General features: G+C 43.1%; 1 protein-coding gene across 5 annotated transcripts in view; it reads left to right on the forward strand.

The window, feature by feature from the left end:
- The window catches only part of PCYT1B (phosphate cytidylyltransferase 1B, choline), a 130,224-nt gene that overhangs the window by 22,893 nt on the left and 84,099 nt on the right, over positions 1-23,232 (forward strand). For 3 of the 5 annotated variants that reach the window (XM_006730778.3, XM_031025308.2, XM_031025310.2), the window contains exon 1: positions 3,673-3,992. The exons of 1 other annotated variant lie outside the window; for it this stretch is intronic. In XM_006730778.3, coding sequence (XP_006730841.1) covers positions 3,876-3,992 — 117 coding nt within the window. In that variant the 5' untranslated portion in view covers positions 3,673-3,875. Of the gene's footprint in view, positions 1-3,672; positions 3,993-23,232 lie in introns of those variants that run through there. One more of the 5 variants, XM_031025312.2, reaches the window with a different exon arrangement.

Raw genomic sequence — 23,232 nt, forward strand, 5'->3', positions numbered from 1 at the left:
TTTAGCAATGGTGTTTTCGACAATTGGATGTTGTTGAAGTGATGAACACTGGCAGGAAGAAGAATGTCATTTGTAGGTCTTTTCCAAGCTGATAGGAAGATCGCTATGGCTTGGGTTCCTCGTCTGCAAAGGGGGGGCCACTATTCCTATCTGATGAGGTGTTGTGCTGTTTACAAGCAGCCCATGATAAGTACCGAGCATAGTGCTAAGAAGGTAAGGGGTACCAGATAAATGGTAGAAATAAAGACGAGCGTGCTTGTGAGGGACATTGCTGATCTGACAAGTTCTCACCGAAGCCATGCCCTGCTTACACAGGGTACAAGACTCAGGAACTCTGTCCCCAAATGCTCCCTGGAGATTTTCTGAACAGCCTGCCTCCAACACGTTCCCTCCACTTCTACTAACTGGGGAGAGGGCTCCTCCAGCTCTGTCTGGCCCTCTCAGCATTCTCGTTTCCTCTCACTGAGCCCCTGCCTCTTTGTATGTGCTCATGTGCTAACGTCTGTCTGCCTCACCCCGACCCCATCCCCAGCCCTTCATCCCTTTTTTCCTGACTATACGGGTAATATATACTCATCTTTTAAATACTTGCTATAGATGGGAACATAGGAAAACAAAAGCAAAAATCACCCATAATCCCACAGTTTAAAGATGCTACTATTAACATCTTGGTGTATTTCCCTCCAGTACTTTTTTCTAAGCATGTACATAGCCCATAATTGGGGTCATTTTTTGGTATCATATTCTGTGGCATGCTTTTTCCGTCTGACATAATGTTCCCATGTTCCCATAGCATTAGACTTTCTTCGAAAACATGACCGCTAATGCCGGTGTAATACTATATGAATGTGTTTCGTTTTAACCATTACTCTTATTGCTGTAATTTGTAAAATTTTTTTGCCTGTTATAATTCTGTATTAAGCATCTTTGTACACAATTATTCGTGTGCTTCTCTGAGTATTTCTTTGGGGATAAATTCCCAAGCGGAATTCCTAGGTCAAAGGGCATGAACGTTCTAAAGGCTGTTAGCATGTACTGACAAATATCTTGCATGGAGTTTTTAAGAGTGTTAACACGTGTATAGATTTGTGTAAGCATTACCATATCAGGATAGGGAACAATTCCATCATCCCAATAACTTCTCTTCTGTTATCCCTTGATAGTCATCCCCTTCCCCTCAGCATAACCCCTAGAGGGTTATGGGATATTTAATTCCATACTGTGGAATTAACTGGTCATTCTCAGCTAATCACCTTAATAGCATTAGGAAGCCCCCAAGTTAAAATAACTCCCACAAGGACCCCGCTAGACACCAGGACTCGGCTAAATAGGCAGGTGAACAAGTGAGCCTCCCATTCTAGAGAAGGAATTAGAGGACCAATTAGGAACCAAGCTGGCAGCTCAGTGGCCCAGAACCCTGCGGGAGTTAGAGGGTTAAGGGCTTTCCAGTGGGACCGTGTGGCTCTAGACAGTGGTTCTCAAACTTTAGCGTATAGCAGCATGCCTCCAAAACCTGGAGATTTCATTGAAACCCAGATTCCTGGTCTCCACTGCCTGAGTTTTCTGATTCAGTAGATCTGGGGTGGGGAGTAAGAATTTCTGACAAGTCCCCAGGGCTGCTCTTCCTACTCCTTTGGGGAGCACACTTTGAGAACTGCCGCTGTAAGGCAAAGCAATACTGAGATTAGATGAGCAATATCATGCCCATATCACCCAGCATGGTGGGAGAGGGCCTCCTAAAAGTATTGTGAGGTTTCGTTCTTCCAAGCTGAAGGACTTATTAGAGCTAAACTTGCAGCTCCAGGTGTTTTGTGTTTCCAGGAGGGCAGACAGGGCAGGCAGGAAAGGGTAGGAAGTGGGTAGGATGCCCCCTTTTCAGATGACGCAGTGTCACTGGAATTCTTGCATTATTGGAGCTCTCTTTAAGCATAGGTAATAACGGTGACGTCAAGTGACGTCATTCTCATTTAAAGTGCCAGGATCTGTAACTGTCAAACTGTAAATCTAGGCTGCAGAATCCATTTTTTTTTTCTTTTAAGGCTAGCTGTCTTTGCTTATTTGAGGAGTAATGAAAATGAAGCCCATTATATTAGTATACCACATTCTAATTTACAAAGTGCTTTCACATGATACTTATTTGATCTCCCAAATTCTGTGAGGGAGGCAGGGTAGTATTTTTGTCCCATCCTTTGGACTACTGGCTTTCAAAGTATGGTCCTTGGACCTGCAGCATGAGTATCACCCACGGGGAACTTGTTAGAAATGCAATTGCTGGCCCCACCCGAGACCTACAGAATCAGGTCTTGAGGGGCCAATAATTTGCATTTTTAACAAGCTCCCAGCTGATACTGATGTTGCTGCTGCTGGTCCTGGACCACACTTGGATGAAAACCACTGCTATAGATTAAAATGAAAGATCTAGAAGCCCAGGGACTTAAGAGGACTCCTACCAAGGTGCTTTTTCTACACTACTACACCTGCTACATCCCAGCTCCTCCCCCATGTCCCCTGCAAATCCTTCCAATCCCCACAACTCTGCTTATGAGTTTGAGGCCCTGGGCAATTACTCTAAATTGCAATTTCCTCACCTGTGAAATGGGGATAATAATAGGATCGACTTCTTTGGGTTCCAATGAATATTAAACAAAATCTGGGTAAAGGTACTTAGCACTGTACCAGTGCTTAATAAAATCAGTTACCATGAGTTTTATTAATGTTACTAGAAGTGTGTTATTTCGCTAGAATGAATAGCTTTGTAAGTTCTTCCAGGTGTGTCTTCAGAGCACCCCTCTTAAAATGGGAGATATTCATGGGTGATTTAGACATTAAGGCGCATCGTGACTAACACCACAACTGGAATGTTTCTGGGATTGCCGTGAGCACTTGGCTGAGAGCAGGGTGCTTAGGAAATGGGATGCAGGACTGGTAAAAGGGGAGCAGGGGAATAAGAGACCAATTAATGGAAGAGTGCATTGAAAGGCAGACAAGGGTAACAAGAGTTCATTGAGGAAAAGCAGAATAGCCGGGGAGAGGGAGAAGTGGCCGAGGGAGGAAGCAACTGGGAGGGCAGTCAGAGGTGGGAGGCAGGTTGTCAGACACTCTACTTCCTTCAAAATACCTCCCAGGGCAGCCCCAGGGGTAGGCTCTGAGGTTGCACCAGGCCTCGGGGGGCCTGTCAGTGCTCTTTTTGCAGTCAAGGGGATGAACACTCAGGTGCCCGCAATAAATACCCTGAGAGGCCCTCCGAGGCCAGCTGGCCCAAATGTTGCTTTGTCTTCAGGGTGACTCCTATTTAGCAAAATTCTGACTATAGCCCATCAAACACTCCTTCCAGGGAAACATGCCAGGGACGTGGTCCTTCTTTAGTGCAGGTCTGTTATGTTCTTCCTCGAGGAGTCCTGGGCTTCTCAGGAAGCGGTTTTATCTTATCTGGGTAGTGCAGCGCGGGTTCCTTGCCCCGCGTGGACAGGGACCTTTGCAACTGAATTAAGCAGAAGAAACAAAAGCAGCAAGTTCGGGCCCCGTGGGCACGGCTCGCCAGCCAATGGGGCCCGGCCGCTCCCCGGCGGAGTGGTACTATGATGACAGTAGCCAACCAGCGCGCTCCATGCAAATGAGGTACTGTATCCCGCACCCGCCGCTCCAGTGCTGTCTGGTTGTTATAGTGATAAACTGAGGCCTTGCCTTTTGGCTTTTCAGAGAAGGAAACGGGTGGGGGGTCGGGGGTAACCTCTTCACTTCCCCCAGCGAAGACAGACAGAAGGGGCGAAGAAGGGGGATGGGTGAAGAAGAGAAAAATACGTGACAAAGAAAACATTCTCTGCCTGGGAGGAGACTCACAGAGGGTGTAGAGCTGGAGGGAGCATTCACTGGCCATGCCAGTACTTACCACTGATGCTGAGTCAGAAACAGGTATCCCAAAATCCCTTTCCAATGAGCCTCCCTCAGAAACCATGGAGGAAATAGAGCACACATGCCCACAGCCTCGACTGGTAAGTAAAGACAAAGGACGCAAATGTTATGCTTGGCTATGACACAAAAGAGTTCCTTATGCGCCTGCAGCCAGCGAGGAAAACGATGCTTGGAGGATTTTCATGTAAATGAGAATGGAGCTACTGCCTAATCCTTCTCAGCTGTTTATACTTAGCTTCTATACCGGGGCGCTGCTCTCAGCTTACAAAGCATTATTGTATTGGCTGGGTAGGAAACGGGCTGCTTGGGCTATGCTGTTTTTCTGCCTTGGGAGGAGGGGATGGCCTTTTTCCTTTTAGGTGTATTCTCGTCTGAAGATAAAAATCCTACAGTGCGTTTTAAAATGGTATTCCCTTCGCAAAGCTTGAGGCGAGTCCGTTGTTAAGTTCTAAATTCTATCTGAGAAATGATTTTGTGCCCAACTCATTTGGGTGCCTGGTGCCAATTTTGGAAAAATGAAAACGATATGGAAGCAAAACTTCCCCGTTTGTTTGAAAATTTCAAAATGAATAAGTAAAAGAGTCCCTCCGTGATGTATTTAGAAATATGGTACCTTTTAAATGAAGCATCTCCGGACTGTGCTGGGAGGGTTTGTCTTCAGGTAGTGGGAACCCCGGGGAAGCTACGTTTACTACTTAAAAGGGGCTGTATGCCTTTAATAACGAAAGTGTGGAAACGGGGCACTCAGCTTCCTTCCATCTCAGTAACTGGTATCCCAAATTTGATCCGATTCTCTGCCACTGGGCATGATTATTTAGGCAGGTGTGGAAGATGGTTCTCAACCACCTCGGTGTATATCCTCAAGGAATCAAAAACACCAAATGAGGGGTGGGTTCTCTGTTGCTGAGAAGTCTTTCCTTCCCTGAAGTCTTGGGAAACTTGGAGAGACCTCTCTTTGAACCCTCAAGTCCAAGCGGCACACTAGGAGAGCTATCCTGTTTGTAGCAATTTCCCCCAGCTAAGAGGGGCCATATTTTGATTAGCCATGGAGTTGGACCTTGGAAAGAGGTTTGTTTGTTTGTTTGTTTGTTTTAAAGTAGTGATGTAGCATTTTCTTTCAACTCCCTGAATGAGGGCTCATAGATTCCAAGACAGGCCCATCACGCAACTGTTATTTCTTCATAAGGGTTACAAAGGTTCAAAGGCAGCCTTAGAACAACTTCCCAAAACATGAGAACGAATGTATATTAGAGTGCTGTGGGCTTTTCTTCACTGTGTTTCTCTTTTATAAAATGTATTTTCTTAGGGCGGTTTAATATGAACTTCTCCCCAGCACTTGAGCCACTTACTGAATGGCATATATATATATATTTAAAGTTAAACCCACTGTTGAAATTTGCATCACACACCTTCCTAACAGGTAAAGGGCAGGGGAGAGAGGCAGCACCCAGTTCCAGTTTGTGCGTCATCTGTTTCTCCTGCCCACTTCTTTTCCTTCCCTTTTTGCCTTTTAACTATTCTGCCCCTTGGTTGCTTCTGCCCGAGAGGGTGGGCAGAGGAAATCAAGAGAAGGAAGAACGTTGAAGTACTTTGCACTCTGACTTGTGACATCTCATCCTGGAGGAGACTCTAATGAACCCTGAAAAGCTGGCAGTGTTAAACCCCACCGTCCCTGCTCTTTTAGAAATGAGAAAACTGAGGTTCAGAGCGTGTAAGCGACTTCCCCCAAAGTCACCTTGCTTCCAGGGGCTAGAGCTGCGATTTGAACCCAGAGGTCTACACTCGCCAAGTGGAAGATCTTGCCCTTACAACACACTCTGGAGTGGGGTACATTCCCTTCCCATCTTTCATGCAGCTCTAACTTAAAGTAGGAGTCGAACTGTGAAAGCTATGATTTCGATCTACCTTTGATGAAAACTTTCCATGTTGTCCATCATTATCATGGTCTACTGAAATTTTGCTCTAAGTAGGGGCTGCAGCCAATTTATAAACCCCTACTCAATTTTTAGAATCACCTTTTCTCAGCCAGCTTTGATCACTGTAGGGGTATATTCTAAATTGAGATGTACACTTCAGAGCCCGACTTTCCTTTGCTGATGATTTTACTTGAATAGCTAAGGCACATGCTAACTAACTAAAGTTTGTTGATGGAGAGAGTGGCAAGTGAAAATGTTGAATAGCATTTCTTTTTATGGTGTTTAGTAGTTTCTGTTGATGTTTAGCTTTGCTAATACCTTCACATTTCAAATTGGATAAATTCTTTGTTTCTCCCAGCACCCGCCCGTATTGCTCAAAATCACATGTGGGTTACTGCAGGTGTGGCTGATGAATTCCAAAATTACTTAAAGTTCATGAAAGACTTAACAGATATCCCTTCAGAGGACAGGCTCCTTCTCCCACTTGTTATCAAACTGGAATTCATACAGTTTAGAGGAAACAGGACTCAATAACAAAACATTGTCTGAAATAGAAGAGTAGCGGTTAGCAAAATGGTTCTCATTGTATTAGCTGAGGCACGCACTGGCTCCCCAAACTGGGACTTCACCTGGGGATAGCGAAAGGAAATTTCTGGGTATATAAAGGGTCATAAAGCTTTACTGCAAGTACTGGAATGTTAACTTATGCTGCTGATTGTCGTTGTCTAAGTACAAATTTTATTTAAGTCTCAGCAGTTGTGTCAAATGCCCTCTTTGTAATGAACCGTGTTGAAAAGCCGTGTACAGAGGCTCTGTGTCTATGTGCATTTGCCTATATATTTTCAGCCAAGGTTGTCTGTTGTGATCCTGTTTAACTCAGCCCGCATTGATTGAGTACCTACTACTCGCTGAGTCCTCAAACATTTTGTGATCTAGGGGTTCTGGAAGAGACTGACACATAAACAGGTACTTTGCTTACGAGTTGATACGGGCACCACGTGCTCAGAGGTGTGTTAGCAGGTGCAGGAGGGGCAGAAAGGAGTGTGCTGACCTCCCTGTGAGTCAAAGTTTGCTGGGGGATGTGGAGTAGAAACCTGTCCAGTCATCAGTGTATCTCTGGTCTCTAATAGGGCCTGGCATAGCCCTTTAAGGAATTGAAGCGGGAAGCGGGCACGCATAAATAAGCAGGGCTTGGAAGCAATCTATATTTTAGATCTTTGTAACTAGCAAATTGATAAGGATATTGAGGGTGCGATGTAATCATGTTCAAGGAGAAATTTTTCTGAAAGGAGTACTTGGAGTTTTTCGACCTGCCTTATTTTTCATTGGAAAAAAATGTCAGAAAGAGGAGTAAATAGAATTAAATAACACTGATAAAGAAATTAGAAAAGAGGGCTCCTGGGTGGCTCAGTTAAGCGTCTGCCCTCGGCTCAGGTCATGATCTCAGGATCCTGGGATCGAGCCTCGCATCGGGCTCCCTGCTCACTGGGGAGTCTGCTTGTCCCTCTCTCCCTGCTTGTGCTCTCTCTAAATAAATAAAATAAAATCTTTTAAAAAAGGAAATTAGAAAAGAAATAACAGGAAATTACCTAGGTTTTCTAATAGAGCTTATATCTTAGGATGTAATCTAATACCCTTACTACTTTACCATGGTGTTCAGATTTGGGATGTTTCTGAGAACTCTTCTTTCCATTGTTAAAATATTTATTCTAGATCCTTGACTTGTTATCCCTTCTTTGCTCTTTACTTGCTTAAACATGATGCAAGGTGACTCCTAAGCTTGTTTGTCAGGAAGAGAAACCGAGTGGCCATGGGTGGTATGATGTAATAGCCCTCCTTGGAGACCCAATTCCTGAGGGATGAGGATGCTTTGTGGGCAAGGACGGTGTCCTCATATCTCCCCAACTCTCAGATTGTGCCTGGACAAATCCTCTGGGCCCAGCAGATACCCCATAAACCCTTTCTAACATGGCCCAGCCACCCCGGAAGTTGTCTGCTTGAGGATTCGGTTAACGACCTTGGTCAAGTTCTTCTAGGAGTGCCTTGTGCTGTGAGAAGGAAGTTGTAATTCTAGCTTGCAGTGGTCACTTCCATGAAGATGGATGTACCACCGATCAACTGAGAAGGTCTTGGAAATAAAAAAAGAGCTGGTTCGATATGCCACATTAGCAGGAGTTCATTCCAGGCTTTACTTCAAAGTGGAGCTGTGCCAAGAGACTGCTGTCTTGCCGAAGGTGCATTATGTCAGTCGGGAAGTAGGATGCTCACCCGCTAATGCTCAGAAAGATGACTGGCTCTCCAGAGACATCAGTGGCTTCCTTTACTAGTATCACCGTCTATTTAACCACTCAGAGCAGCATGTATTTTAAAAGGAAGATACTTAATATGCTGTGTAGGTGAAATAAACAACCATGAGTTTCCTTGGGCATTCACTGTGGTCAACCGGAATTGTGCCCAAGGTTATTATTAGACCTCTTCCTGTTGGTCTCGCTCCAAATGCAACTTCCATTTCTTGCAGATCGATACTAGTCAGGCGTACTGAGCATGGAATCAGTGAATCGGTTTCTTCCATTCCTTTAAGTTCTTTCACCATCCCTCCAGTCCCTCCCCCAGTTTGCCTAATGCTAAAGTCCTTATGGAGGAGATAAATCTAAATCGGTAAAAAGATGGGTAGGTTCTTTGTTTCATTTTGGTGTTGGTGCGTATAGCAATGAGAAGGGCATATGTGTCTTCATCCAGGCAGTGAGGAGGATTTAAAGTGCTCAGTGATGTTGGGCTTTAGAAGGTACCCGAGAGAAAACTCAGTCCCCTCTCAACAGGATCCAGTCACCCAGCTGGTTAGCAACTTGCACGTATAGCAATGGCCCAGGTGGTGTGGGGCGAGGAATAAAAGAAGTAATCCACTGTCCCTGCCCTGGAAGATCATTCCCACTTAACAGAAGACAGTAGTTTGGAATGTGGAAGCATGCCAGGATGCTGAAATCCCTGGTAAGAGAGGTTGTTGTTTTTTTTTCTTTTTTGTAAATTTGACTTTAATATGTTGGACTTTACACAGCTTTTTTTTTTTTTTTTTTAAGATTTCATTCCTTCACCTGTCAGAGAGAGCAAGAGAGCACAAGCAGGGGGAGCAGCAGGCAGAGAGAGAAGCATACTCCCCGCTGAGCGGGGAGCCTGATGCGGGGCTCGATCCCAGGACCCTGGGATCATGACCCAAGCTGAAGGCAGACGCCCAACCGACTGAGCCACCCAGGCGTCTCTTTTACACAGCTTTTTAGCAACACTTTATCCATTGAGCAGAAGCAGGAAAGATTCCATTCACTTGATCCCCAAGTTGAGACAAATCCCTGCATTTGAAGAAAAGATACAACTTGCTGATCCAAAAACATTTTGGGACATGGAAGGGATCAGTCTACTTTTGAGGGGATCTTAAGTCCCTTTTGTAGGTGTAGACCAGCGTTGTCTAGTAGAAATACAATATAATCTAAAATTTTCTAGTAGCCATGGTTTAAAAAGTTTAAAAAGGTGAAATTAACTTTAATAATACATTTTCTTTAGCCTGATATATCCAAAATATTATCATTTCAACATTCATCAGTATCAAAATAATGAGGTATTTTATGTTCTTTTCTTTATACTAAGTCTGAAATCAGGAGTGTATGTTGTACTTGAAACACATCTAACTTCAGACTAGCCAGTTTGAAGGGCTTAGTAGCTGTAGGTGGCTTTAGAGGGAGCTCAGACACCTGCACAGGCCTGTGGGGGATGAGCTCAGAGAAGCCACAATGATAAATACATTTCGTGTCGTCTAGCACTCACATACACACATATATTTACTTTAGCAAAGAAACCACTTTACTTCATATTTTGCACTTTTAAAAAAATTTTATTGTTTATTTATTTGACAGAGAGAGACACAGAGAGGAAACACAAGCAGGGGGAGTGGGAGAGGGAGAAGCAGGCTTCCTGCCAAGCAGGGAGCCTGATGCGGGGCTTGATCCCAGGACTCTGGGATCATGACCTGAGCTGAGCCACCCAGGCATCCCCATATTTTGCACTCTTAATATTTCCTTTTGTCCTATTGTGTTTTGGTTAGGAGGCTCACCAAAGGAGAATTATATTAAATTTGAAGTTATGGATGGGGCAGTGGAGAAGGAGAGAACGGGATGAATATGGGAGACACTAAGGTCAACACCCCAGGGATTTGATAACTGAGTCTGAGGGTTGGCCAGTATCAAGGAAGACTCCGTTTTCTGGCTCCCTCAAGTGGGCACCATCACTCAGGTGTAGTATCGGGACAGTAGTTTGTAAGAGTTCTGTTGGGGATGCCATGGAGACTTTGACTTGTAAGTGTCTAGTCAATGTTTGGTTTTGGAACTCAGGAGAGAGTTCTGAGCTGGAGTTGGAGATCTGGCTGAGGTCAGCATGGAGGAGATGGAAGTGAAATTGAAGTAGTGAAACTGATGGGAGTGAAATTGAGTCAGACAGTTTTTGGACTAAGAAAATGATAATGGAAATGGTTAGCTAGCAAGAGTGCCTCAGGATAATCCTACTACAGGGTAATTCTAGAAGATAACTGACTCTGAGCCATACTATCAGGTTTTTAGAAGGGGGAAAAATAGGAGAGCTGTAATTAAAGCTATTAGGAGGCTCCTCATATCTGCCTGTCTTTATATGAAATCTGGTTAAATTAATTGATCCCAGAATCTTTTCAGAATGGAACCCTGAGGAACACCATTTAAAGAGCCAGTAGAGGAAGGATCATGAAAAGAAGACAGGTAGTTGTCTAATATCTGGGAAATCAGGGGGCCAACAGCAGGATAAGTTCTGTGGTGGGAACATCTAGTAGAACCAAATGCAGCAGAGAGATTAAATGAGATAATGAGGAAAATTACCCTCATTATTTAAAAAGAAGAGGTCAATGGTGGATGTTTCAGTGATGTGATGGGAGCAGAAGCCAGATGGCAATGAGTTGAAGAGGCTTTAGAAGGTGGGGAGGTAGGAGCTTGCCTGAGAGGGTAAGCAGATACAATGTGTAGGATCCAAAGGTGGATAAATCAGGATTTAGGGTTGAGAGGGTAGCTTTTTTCTCTTCCTTTTTTCCTTCTATATATCCTCCTTTGCTTCCATTCTTCCTTCCGTTCATCCAGTGTGCCAAGGCTTTTGGTTGGCTCATTCTTGTAAGATGGTAGTAACTTGTACTTGAATATAAACGGCATAGAGCCAGCGGGAGAAAGTGAAAGTGATAGGGGGAAAATGAGGAAGGGAATGAGCATTGGGCTGGAGACGTTGGGTTCTAGTGAACAAGTGGAAGAATTGGCTTCAGGTAGGAAAAGAGACTTCTTTCACCGTGATAGTGAGGAAGCTGGCAAGGATGTTTTGGGTAAGGAGTTTTAAACGGAGAGGGTATTGAATGTTGGTTGAAAGCCTGTCTTATCTGATAGCTTCAGTCTTCTCTGTGAAGGTGGAGGTGAAGTTAGTGCTAGGTTCTGGCGGGTGCAGAAGTGTAAGTATGGGATAGCCTGAGAAGTTGGGTCCAACCCCAGGGTTATCCAGAGGCCTCCAGGCTAGGGGTGGGGCTAGGGAAGGGTGGGAAGGCTGAGTGGTTCCTGATGAGATGTGGTTCCAGTGAGAGGGAATGGATTCGTTCCCTTATGGCTTCTGGGGCTCCACACCAACCCCCGAGATCAAGGCAGATCTAGATTGGGAGCTCCAGGGGGAGCTGGGCTGGCCCACAGTGGAAGGGCTAGGGCCTGGCCAGACAAGTATGCTGCAGCCTGGTCTTTGCTTGCTGGAGCCCACAGTCTCATTCCGACTTGAGTTTTGCCGTTGACTTACTGTGTGGGCTTAAGCCAATTGCTTCTCCTCTCTGGACCTCCATTCTGTCACCTACGATGGGCTGAAGAGATGATCTTTCCCAGCTCCAAGATGGTGATTCTAGCTTCCCTAGCCATGGAACATGCTCCATCCCAGTGCGTTCTGTTTGATCTCATGCTCTTCTCACAAATCAGGGCCACCCCAACCCTCCCCTCCTTTTGGTTTTATCCATTTGGGGTAAAAACAGGTTGAATGATCTTATGGCAGGACACATCGGCTACATATGAATAACAAATGTTTGCAAAATACTCTGGAACTTTACATAGTGTTGTACAAACCTGTTGTCTCCCACTTTATTCTTCAGATGCTTCTTCAGAAAGTGTTTTGAATCACATGCTGAACATTCTAGTCATTGTTCAAAGAAACCTAGGTTGAATCTCTTCTTAATGCGAACAATAACCTAATTGATTTCATAATACTGAAGTGTGAAATACTGGGTTTTCTTTGAGGCACGGCAGTGTGGCATTGAGCTCTGGGGGCCTTCTCTAGCCATCTACACTTAATGCTTCTGGTTAAAGTCCAACGGTGGCTCGGGCCATAGGCTTGAAACTTTTGAGTCTTTCGTTCATGGCACCTTGGTGAAAACTTCTAGGTGCCTCTTGGTGAAAAGAAAATGTAGAAAAAAGATTTATTCCGTCTGATGGCTGGGGGCGAGAGGAAAAGGAGAAAGCAAGGAAGGTAGGAGCAAACCAAGTCATTGCAAGTGAGGCCTATTTTCTTGCAATAATCTCCCAGGGAACAGCCTCTGCCTTGCTAGGATCTGATTACCCGTTGTTAGTCTCAGACCATAGCATTATTGTTTTAACATTTCTACCTTCCTCTTTATCCCAGCATGAGACAGGTTGTATGGGAGGCTGGGGAAGCTGACCCTGCTTGGGGATAAAGAGACAGTTGAACACTCAACAATCTGGAAGGCACACTTGAAAACACAGTAATTAGAAAATAAAGCCACAAGCCCAGTTAGTGTGCACCTGTGTAATAATGTGCCGGGCCACACGGGGCCAGCCCAGTGAGTCGGATTCATTTTCATATCCTCTCCGCCCTCCTACCCAAGTCTCTGACTTGGTGTTTTTGTTTTCCACTGAGTAATTCATGCACGTTGAACCTGACATCCATGTAACAGTGTGCTGATGTCTCTTTAAGCTGACTTTTAAGAAGAACAACAACAATAATAATGGGTTAATAGAAGTATTGTGAATGATGTGGAAAGCCTGTTCCTGGTACAGGCAGGCTTCTGTGCTTATCTCTAGTCTGCCTGATACTGACTGTAGGCACAGTCACGTGATACTGAATTCTCTCGTACGTCCGCATTATTTTAGTTAAAAGGGAATTATTCTATGCTTGACTTAAGACTAGGGGTCTCACTCATTGTCCTCTGTGGGTAAATGGGGGAAATGGTGTACACTGTGTTAGGTACTGGTGCTGGTGCCTTTTCCATGTTCCCTCGTCTAACCGGGGTGCAGACCTGTGAAGTAAGAATTACTATTCTCTGCGTGATAAATAAGGAAACCAAGAATTAAGTGATTCCCCAAAGATCAAGTACTAACTGATAAAGCTGGGATTTCAAATGAGTTTTGTCTGACTTCTAAAGCCCCCTGTTTCCACTACACCCAGTTCCCCAACATCAGCGAGCAGAGAATCACCTGCTCACGTTTCCAGGTGAGTCGGAAGCAAGGTGTTTTTGCGTGCACTTTGACAAGTGCTGTATTTAGCTCTCCTGTGTCACATTGTCTGCCTTCGGGACCAGGAATAGAAACAATTAAGATGGCTAGGCTCTTGGTAGTAAATTTAGAACTTCAAAGTAAATATTTTTGACCCTGCAAGTCTTCTCCTAGTAAATTTGTACATATGGCCACAAAAGATGAGTATTAGGATGATCTTAGCAGCATTATTTATAATAACTCCAACTGGAAATGACCCAAATCCCCAGCAGAAGTAGAATGGATAAACTGTTGTATTTTCACACAATGAAATGCTACACAGCAATGGAAAAGAAGAATCTACAGCCACGTGCAAAAATATGGATAAATCTCACAAACATAATATTGAATGAAAGAAGCCAGACGCAAAAGAATATACAGCGCATGATTCCATTATCCATGGAGCATTTTAAAAGTAAGCACACCAGCCTGTGAGTTTAGACGTCAGGATAGCTGAGAGAGCACAGGACGGATGCTATCATTGGTTGGTTACTTGATCCGGGTGCTGCATATGCTCATTTCGTGAAAGTTCGGAGTTACACCCTTAGGATATGTGCATGTTTCTGTATGTGTATTGTTCTTTAATACAATGTTGAAAGATATTCTGACCACGGTAATGGAGAGAGGGTATACTCTACAACCGATTGCCCATTTCCAAACAATTCTGGTGACCTCACAGAAAACATTCCAAGGAACAGTGTCAGTTCCTACCTACGATTACAGCTCTTGGCCATTAAGAGAGCTTCACTGTGCTCCAGGGGTCAGTACCCAGCCCCAAAGAGAGCACAGGTAAGCCCTGGAACTTATTTCTAGGACCAGTCTAGCCCTAGTCGGGTTATTTGTGACTTAAAAGCCATGGTGTCCAATCTATATGTGTTTTATAACAATGGCCAGGCCTCACAGTCTGTTTCCGGACTCAGAAGGAAGTGGATGGAACTGGTTAGCTAGCAAGAGTGCCTCTGGATAATGCTGCTGTAGGGCAAATTCTAGGAAATGACTGACCCCAAACCACCCTATGAGGTTTTTTTAAGGGAAGAAAAATAGAAGAGCTGTAATTAAAGCTAAAGGAATCCTCCCTGTGTCTGCCTATCACTGCATGAGATCTGGTTAAATGAATCTACATTACCCCCCAGTCTTCCAGGATGGAATCCCGAGGAACAAAATTTAGAGATCCAATAGAGGAAGGGTATTGAAAAGAAGACAGGTATTTCTCAAATTGGTGGGAATTTGGGGTCTAACAGCAATGCTGTTTCCTCATTGGTAGGTATACTTACGTGTTTTTTTTTTCCCGTAAAATATATGTATTTTTTTTAAAGGTTTCTTATTTGAAAGAGCAAGAGAGAGTGAACAAGAGAGAGCATGAGCGGGCACAGGGGTGGGAGTGGGGATACAGAGGGAGAGGGAGAAACAGGCTCTCCGCTGAGCAGGGAACCTGACTTGGGACTCGATCCCAGGACCCTGGTATCATGACCTGAGCCAAAGGCAGACCCTTAACTGACTGAGCCACCAGGTGACCCTAAAATATTGTTTTTATTAAAGAAGTCATCCACTTTGCACAATCTTCTTTGGAATATCTTTCTTTGGAAAATCTTCTTTGGAACATCTTTCCTTTAGCGGCTCAGAAAAAAAAAGGGGGGGTTTATTATTGAAATAGAATCTAGCAAATACCTCAAGCTGCGACATGTTAGAAATATCTGTACTTCCATCCAACTGTATAGCAAACCTCCCACACTGCATAATTTGTTCTAATGCTTGTTTCTTCCAGTCTGCAGCAATGTTTTCTATATGTCTTCTAAATATATTTGACTGACAAAAGAATTCATTTTAGTTTGACATCACTTTTTTCCCCACATACTAGAGCAGCCCATTTTATTGTGGCATGAAGAGCAGATGTTTCTGCAGTGGTATGAGACTTGTGGCTTTTCTTTATTGAATTAGGGAAATTTGAAAAGGCTTCTCACGTTTATCATTGCATGCCACAGTATTTTGTAAAGGACTGGTTGAGTATCATGTCTTGAAACATTGCTGAAAAAAATCATAGAGGTTGGTCTTCGTGTTCGGGATGCTTTGCTTTTCAGTATCATGGTAACTACAGTAGCTTCATATGATCATTACTTGATATCTCAAGGTACAGTAGACGCTCCAGGTGAAGTTTAATGTTAATGGGAACGGATATTTGAAATAGTCTCCTTTATGTTAATGGTCTATTTAGATGTCTTCCTCTGGATCTGATTAGGTCTTCATTGTTCACACCTGATAATGTGGCTGATGCAAGACTCCTGCAAGGACTAGAAGGGTCAGCTCTGCCATGTTCTTGTCGTTCATCTATGCTTGTATTATTTTTTGCGTTCCTATTTCATTGTGGGAAATGCTTTAAGTCACTTGGTGATCTTGCGAGCATTGGTTTAGTTAAAACTGGGTAATATAATCTACAAATGCCCTTATCCAGGCCCAGGCAAACCGCACTATATTACAATAAGCTGAAAGCAAATGAAAATGCCAGGGGACCCAGGCCACCCTTCTCAATCGTACAACTTATGTTCTTCCTTGAGGACACCTCATAGACTTTATGTTGACAGAGATAGGGCACCAGTAGAAATCTGCATCTTAGAATTAGGTATCAGTAATGCTTCTTGTTTTTTTTTTTTTTTTTTTTAAGATTTTATTTATATATTTGACAGAGACACAGCGAGAGCGGGAACACAAGCAGGGGGAGTAGGAGAGGGAGAAGCAGGCTCCTGGTGGAGCAGGGAGCCCAATGGGGCTCGATCCCAGGACCCTGGGATTATGACTTAAGCTGAAGGCTGACACTTAATGACCCAGCCACCCAGGTGCCCCTGCTTCTTGTTTTTTAACTTGAAAAATAAATCTAAGCACCAGTGTTGCTCTCTAACGGATTGTCTTGCCCATCCCACATCAGAATTATGGTCTCCATATTCTAGATCTTGTCCTTGGATCCAGCAGTGAGGGAGAGGACCACATTTTCAGACTGCATGTTTGGCCTCTTGTAGAAATGCTCTTTTGAACAGCTTTTTGGTTCTGAGGCTCCACCTGGCGTGGAGGGTGTCACAGAGACAAATGTAAAAAACAAGATTGTCTTGGGGCGCCTGGGTGGCTTAGTTGGTTAAGCGTCTTCCTTTGGCTCAGGTCGTGATCCTGGACTCCTGTCAAGCCCCGAGTCAGGCTCCCTGCTCAGCGGGGAGTCTGCTTCTCCTTCTGCCCACCTCCCCGCCCCACCCCCCGACTTGTGAGCACTCTTTCTCTCTCTCTCAAATAAATAAATGAATAAAACCTTTAAAAAGAAACAGGATTTTCTTTATCAGGGTGGTGGTGTTGAGTATGTTAGTTCCACTACAGAGCATCCCCCAGCATGTCCCTTATGGAAGCACCGCTGGAGGAATTTCTATGAAATCCGGCATCAGGAAGTGCTGTGCTTCTCCTCAGTAGCTATTTTGTTTTTGGCTTACGGACAATATTAACTTTGTCTTTCTCTTTGCTTCGACTGCTGAGAGCTTCAAGTCATTTTTGTGACCTGCCGGAAGTGTAGAGAACTGGGATAGGTATTCCTGGATGCTCATTTTGCCTCTGATTTTTGTTGAAAACCATATTTCCTCCCTCAGCCCAGATCTTGCAACTATTGAACTTACAAATTTTATTTTTTTGAAGTCACCTCAAGTCCTTTGGGAGAGGAATGGGATATGAATAAGATATAAGGTTGTTACTGATATTCAGTATAAACTCCTTAAGCTCAGTTGCCTAAGAAAAATTGATTTAGAGTCTGGAATTTTTAGATCTCTAGGTAAAAATGATTATTTTCTATTGCCAGTGGCATCTCTGCATTTCAGGAATCTAAGATGCCATTAATTATGAGATAGAGTCCCATTGCAAGGATGTTACAATGTCAGAAAATTGCTGACACTGATTTTCAGACATTTCTTGTAAGACCCTCTCCTAATCTCAGAGATGTTAAAATGTGGGAGAAAACGTACATTTTAGAATAAGTGAAATGTAGTATTATTTACAGTACATTTCAGAAGATGGCACATGGGTGTGGGGGGCTTACGGCTTATGGGGGCTCAGTGTGTTAGGGAAGCCTGGATCCCTAGGACATGATACAATTTCTGATCTCTGGTCACTGGAAGGGCAGTAATTTCTCGTCTGACCTAGATGCAGGTGTTCACACATGGGTTTAAAAAATGGCCCTCTTATGAGGGAACTTTAGATAAAGTTGGAAAATATATTTTTTTTTCAAGATATTTAAGATAATTTTTTAAACTGTGCTCTGCTTTTGCTTTTAACTTCAAAATACTCATCCTCAACAATAGAAAAATGAGCCAAGGACAGATTATTCTTAGAAGAAAATACAAATGGCTAATAAACATTTGAAAAACGTTCAATCTTTTTTGTAATCAAAATAATGCAAATTGAAACAGCGTGATGCCATTTTTTGGTCTATAAAATTACAAAGATAATACTCAGAGCCGGTGAGATGGCAGCAAGCTAGGTGCTTTCATACACTGTAATGTGAGTATAAACGAGACAGTTTTTGTAGAAGCTAATTTACCGATACATGTTACAATGTCCTACAAATATTTATCTTTAAAATGTTCATACACCTCGGCTAAGTAATTCAGTTCCTAGGCATCTATCCTAAGGAAATAATCAGAGGTTCAGAACTATGTTTAGAATGTTATTTATATTAGTAAAACATAAACAACTTAATATTCAACAACAGAGAGATTTAAATAAATTCTGCTTTTTCTATTCAGTGGAATGCCTTATAGCTATCAAAATTAGTGAGTTAAATGGGAAATAATTTGTATCTTCTCATTTTGCTGTGTACCTGAAACTTCTCTAAAAAATAAAGTCTATTAAAAACAATAGTGATGTGATTTTGCAGAAGCCTTGATCCCTGAGAGGGTGGGGGATGTCATGAAGTGGCCACGGCTGGTGCATTTGAGCAGCTTGGGTCTCATACACTCTGCTGGAGCCTGATGTCATTAGTGTTGGGTGGGCCAAGCCCGGAGGTGGCTGCTAAGCATAGTGGGTGACCAGTTACCCAGAACCTTTGGAAAAGGAAATGACTTTATTGAACGGACTAATCTTCACATTTATCTTACCGCTCAATTTAACCATGGTCTGTTCTGTCTGATTTGGGGATACGTGCTAATCTCTCCTCTCAGGACCTGCACCAACCAGCGCTTGCCTCCAGGCCAACTAGGGCTTCTCCCTTCACGATTCAACTTTCTTCGCCTATATTGTATTTTCTGGTGCCACTTGCAAACTTTCAAAATAGAAAAATGAACAGATAAGTCAGGTGCTGCTGCTTCCCTCCTGTCTTTTTAATTTTAACATCCTATCTTTGGGATATGATGCCCTTGCTTTTCATTGTCTTGCCTAAAAGAATCATGCTTGGGAATTTGAGGCCCAGGGCTAGGGAAAAATGGGGTATGGAACCACCAGATAACACCCTTAAAAATAGGAAGTTGAAGACTACATGACAGAGTAATCCTGACATACTGAATGGAAAAAACTGTCCCTGTAGTTAAGATTCCAAAGTTGTTAATATGTATGCATAATACATCAGAAAGCCCTAAAAGAAATCTAGAAAGTGCTAACAATGGTTATATTTGGGAAGTAGAATTATTGGTGAGTTTTGCTTTTCTTTGTTTATTTTCCTAAGTTTTCTGTAGTATATATCATGATGATAAGAAAAAGATAGGAAATACTGGTAATTGTATTTCTTATTCAGCTTAATCGTTATCAATAATCATTATCAATAATTCCCTCTCCAGTTCTTTATCAGTAATTATTCTCCCCATTAATTCTAAATTCCTCCATTCAACAAATGTTTACCCAGAACCTTCTGTCTGCCAGGTACTGACCTAGGAATTAGGGATATAGCAATGACTAGGACAGTTCAAGTCCCCATTTTCTTAGAGCTGGCAGTAGTCTGGGGAGGTTGGTTATAAATACACAATGTCTCCTCATTAGACAACCAGAACCTTGCCTCAGCCTGCACTCATGCTCTGAGCTGAATGAATGAATCTAGTCTAGTGGCTTTAGATATCATTTATATGCCTATGGTTTCTTAACCTGTTTCTCTAGCTTAGTTCTCTGTCCCCAACTCCAGACTTGTAAAGCCAGCTACCTACCTGATGTCTTCACTGGGAGATCTAATAGGTATGTCAAACCAAATGTGTGAGAATGGAATTCTTGATTTCCCCAGCCTATCCCTCCCACCCTCAAACCTACTCTGCCAGTGTCTTCCCCATGTTAGGAAATGGCAATGCCATCTTTCTAGTTCTTCGGGCTGGTAACTTTGCAGTTATCTTGACTCCTCTCGTTCTTATACATTCTACATTCAATCAATTTCAAATTTTATTTATTCAAAATCTATCCAGAATCCGACTACTTCTCACCACCTCACCCTGGCCCCAGCCTCCATCTACCTAGTCTTGCCTGATGATTACACCAGTTACCTTAGTGGTTTCCTTGCTTCTGCTTTTGACCTTTGAGAGTTAAACCTCAACATAGCAGCCAGGTGGTCCTGTTAAGACTCCGATCATATTACTCCCTGTTCACAACTCTGATGGCTTCCATCTTCTCAGTGAAAGCCAGTCTTTACAGCATCCTAAAAACCCCACACCATTAGGTGTCTCCCATCTCTTTCTTTGTACCTCACCTCTCTGGCTGTATCTCCTCCTACTTTTTTTTTTGTTCACTTCCTCCAGGCGTACTGGCCTTCCTGTTATTCCTGGAAGAAGCTGGGCATGCTACTGCCTCAGGGCCTTTGCACTTGATTTTTCCTCTGCCTGGAATGTTCTTTCTCTGCCTGGATCAGTTGATCCTTTATATATTGACACATACATCAACTCCCTTGGCTATCCTATTTATGGGTGAGCCCCCTACATTTTTTATCCCCCTTCCTTGCTTTAATTTTTTCTAAGCACTATCACCTTTTAACACATTATGCATTTCACATTCTTTTTTGTTGTTCATTATCTTTAAGGATCACAAAGGCAGGGTTTTTCAGGTCTTGTTATGTTCCCTGATGTATCCTCAGAACCTAAAACCGGTGCCTGGCACACAGCAAGCCCTCAAGGAGTGTTTGTTGGATGTTGGAAAAATGAATAGAAGGTAGATACTATGAAGACCATTTAAATTGTTTTTAAAAGCTCAGATGAGTTTTAAATGTTCCATATACCTGAGAATAATATCATTTAACAGTTTATAAATATAGTTCTTATTTTTTAAAGTACTCCTGTTTCCCTGTTAGACATGTTCTCTGACATTTGGAACACCTGATCCTGGATTAAATTTCCTGTATCTCTGAATTCCCAAGATAGGATATATTTCTTTAATTTTATTTTAAAAGTAGATAAATTGGGCGCCTGGGTGGCTCAGTTGGTTAAGCGACTGCCTTCGGCTCAGGTCATGATCCCGGAGTCCTGGGATGGAGTCCCGCATCAGGCTCCCTGCTCAGCGAGGAGCCTGCTTCTCCCTCTGACCCTCCCCCCTCTCATGTACTCTCTCTCTCTCATTCTCACTCTCTCAAATAAATCTTTAAAAAAAAAAAGTAGATAAATTATATGAATGTGTTCTCATGTAAAAATAAAACAAAATAACAGACCTAAATGGAGTAAACAATGAAAACATCCTTTCATCTCTTCTCCCAATGTGGTCTTCTTCCCCAGAGGTAACCCCAGTTAATTTGTTGTGTATCCTTCTAGGCCAGGGCTGTCCAATAGAACTTTCTGTGATGGTAGGAATGTTCTATATCTGTGCTAATACAGTAGCAGCCACTAGCCACCTTTGGTTATTGAGTGCTTAAAATGTGGCTGGAGTGACTGAGAAACTGAGTTTTTAATTATATTTCATTAATTTCATGAAATATAATTTGAGTTTAAATAGGCACATGTGGCTAATGGCTACCCCATTGGGCAGTACAGTTCTAAACTCTTCCTCCACAGTGACCTATTTCTCTCTCTCTTTAACCATAAATGATATACCATATAACCTGTATACATATTACACATAGTGCTTTGTCACTAGGGAAAGTCCTAAAAATTTTCCTTGTCTGTGTGTATGTATCTTACTGTTTTTAATGGTGCTTATTACTTCATAATATGTGCCTGCCATACTTAGCTAGATGAAAAATAGATATTTCTTGGTGCGGAGCCATGTGCTAGGCGTCCTTTTTCTCCATTCCACTGGCATCTGTCAAAGCTTTGCGGCAGCTGCCTGATCTGAGATTCTGCATAATCACGGACACAGTCCAAGAATCTAGTGATTTACATATGTTGGGCCTAGGGTCAAGTATAAAATCTACTTTTTCTTCCCTTTCTTCAGAAGATGAACATATTCTGATCTCAAATAAAATCATGCCTTAAGAGTTATGTTCAGCAGCTGGTAAATACAAACCTAACAGAATGAGACTGAGGGCTGCGATTTTGTGATGTCTTTTTCTAATTCTGAATTTGCAGTTCTAAAGCTGGTGAGTCCTGAGGCAGAACGCCTGCTTCTTTCTGAAGTCCCGTTCCCATCTCTTTTGCAAATCCTGATGAAAATGCCGTCATGTTGCTGTAAAATTCTTTCCTACTGGAAGACGTTCTTGAGATGGTTATGACTTTATTAACTATGGGTAATTCACTTTTCAATTGATCACTGTGCTTCTAGCATGCCTCATCAACGTTTGCTAGTGAACATTTATTGAGCCTGGCAGCCATACTATTATGTATATTCTATCAGTCAAGGCCCTGCCGAGAGACAGACGGCTCACTCTAAATGGGAAATAGGAAAAACGGTTTAATAAAAGGGACTATTTACAAGGGTGTGGGCAGAGCTTCAGGAAACCTCAAGAGATGGTAGGCACCCTCGGCCTGGAAATGTTAGGGGTTGTCACTCCTAGGCATGAAGGGGTCGGGGAGACGGTGGTTACTAGAACTTTGCAGAGCCCTCTATATAAAGAGGGGCCTCTCAATGGAAACTGTGGATTTTGGTGAGAGGACAGAAATAACCTACTGCTTCCTAGCAGGGAGGAAGCCAAGGGGAAAGATAGCCTGAGCTCACTCTTGCCCTGCCCTCTGGTGTTTTGCGTACTTCTCATGGACCCCACCCAACGTGAAACAGAAAGGCAGTGGAGCCCATTAGTGCAGTCCATACAGGAAGCCATACAGAGGAGAGTAGAGAAGGGTCCGGAAGAGAGTGGATTCTGGAGAAATAGAAGGAAGATATTACTCATACATTCATCATTTCATTTACTCCTTACAACAGCTTCATGAGGTAGATCATTTAATTATCTCCCTTTTATAGGTGACGATACTGAAGGTTAGAGAGGTTAAGGAGCAGCAATTTTTAAAAAAGATTTATTTATTTATTTGAGAGAAAGCGGAAGTAAGAGCGCATGAGCAGGGGGTTGGGGGGCAGAGAGAGAGGGAGAAGGAGAGAAGCAGACTCCCTGCTGAGGGCGGAATGGGGGGAGGGGGACTCGATCCCACCACCCTGAGATCATGACCTGAGCTGACATCAAGAGTGGGCTGCTTAACATACTGAGCCCCAGGACCAGCAGTTTTTTAAAGATCATATTTAAAAAATCAAATGGATATTAAATAATGGAGCTAAGATTTGAACTCAGGCCTGTATGAGTGGATTGTCCTATTGCAGTTAAGAAGAGCTTAGCATAGGGGATGTCTGTGTGGCTCAGTTGGTTAAGCGTCTGCCATTGTATATATGGACCACATCTTCTTTATCCATTCATCTGTTGAAGGGCATCTCGGCTCTTTCCACAGTTTGGCTATTGCGGACATTGCTGCTATGAACATTGGGGT

The sequence above is a fragment of the Leptonychotes weddellii genome, chromosome X (genome assembly GCF_054177405.1).
Source record: "Leptonychotes weddellii isolate Sample4059 chromosome X, ASM5417740v2, whole genome shotgun sequence".
Lineage (NCBI taxonomy): Eukaryota > Metazoa > Chordata > Mammalia > Carnivora > Phocidae > Leptonychotes > Leptonychotes weddellii.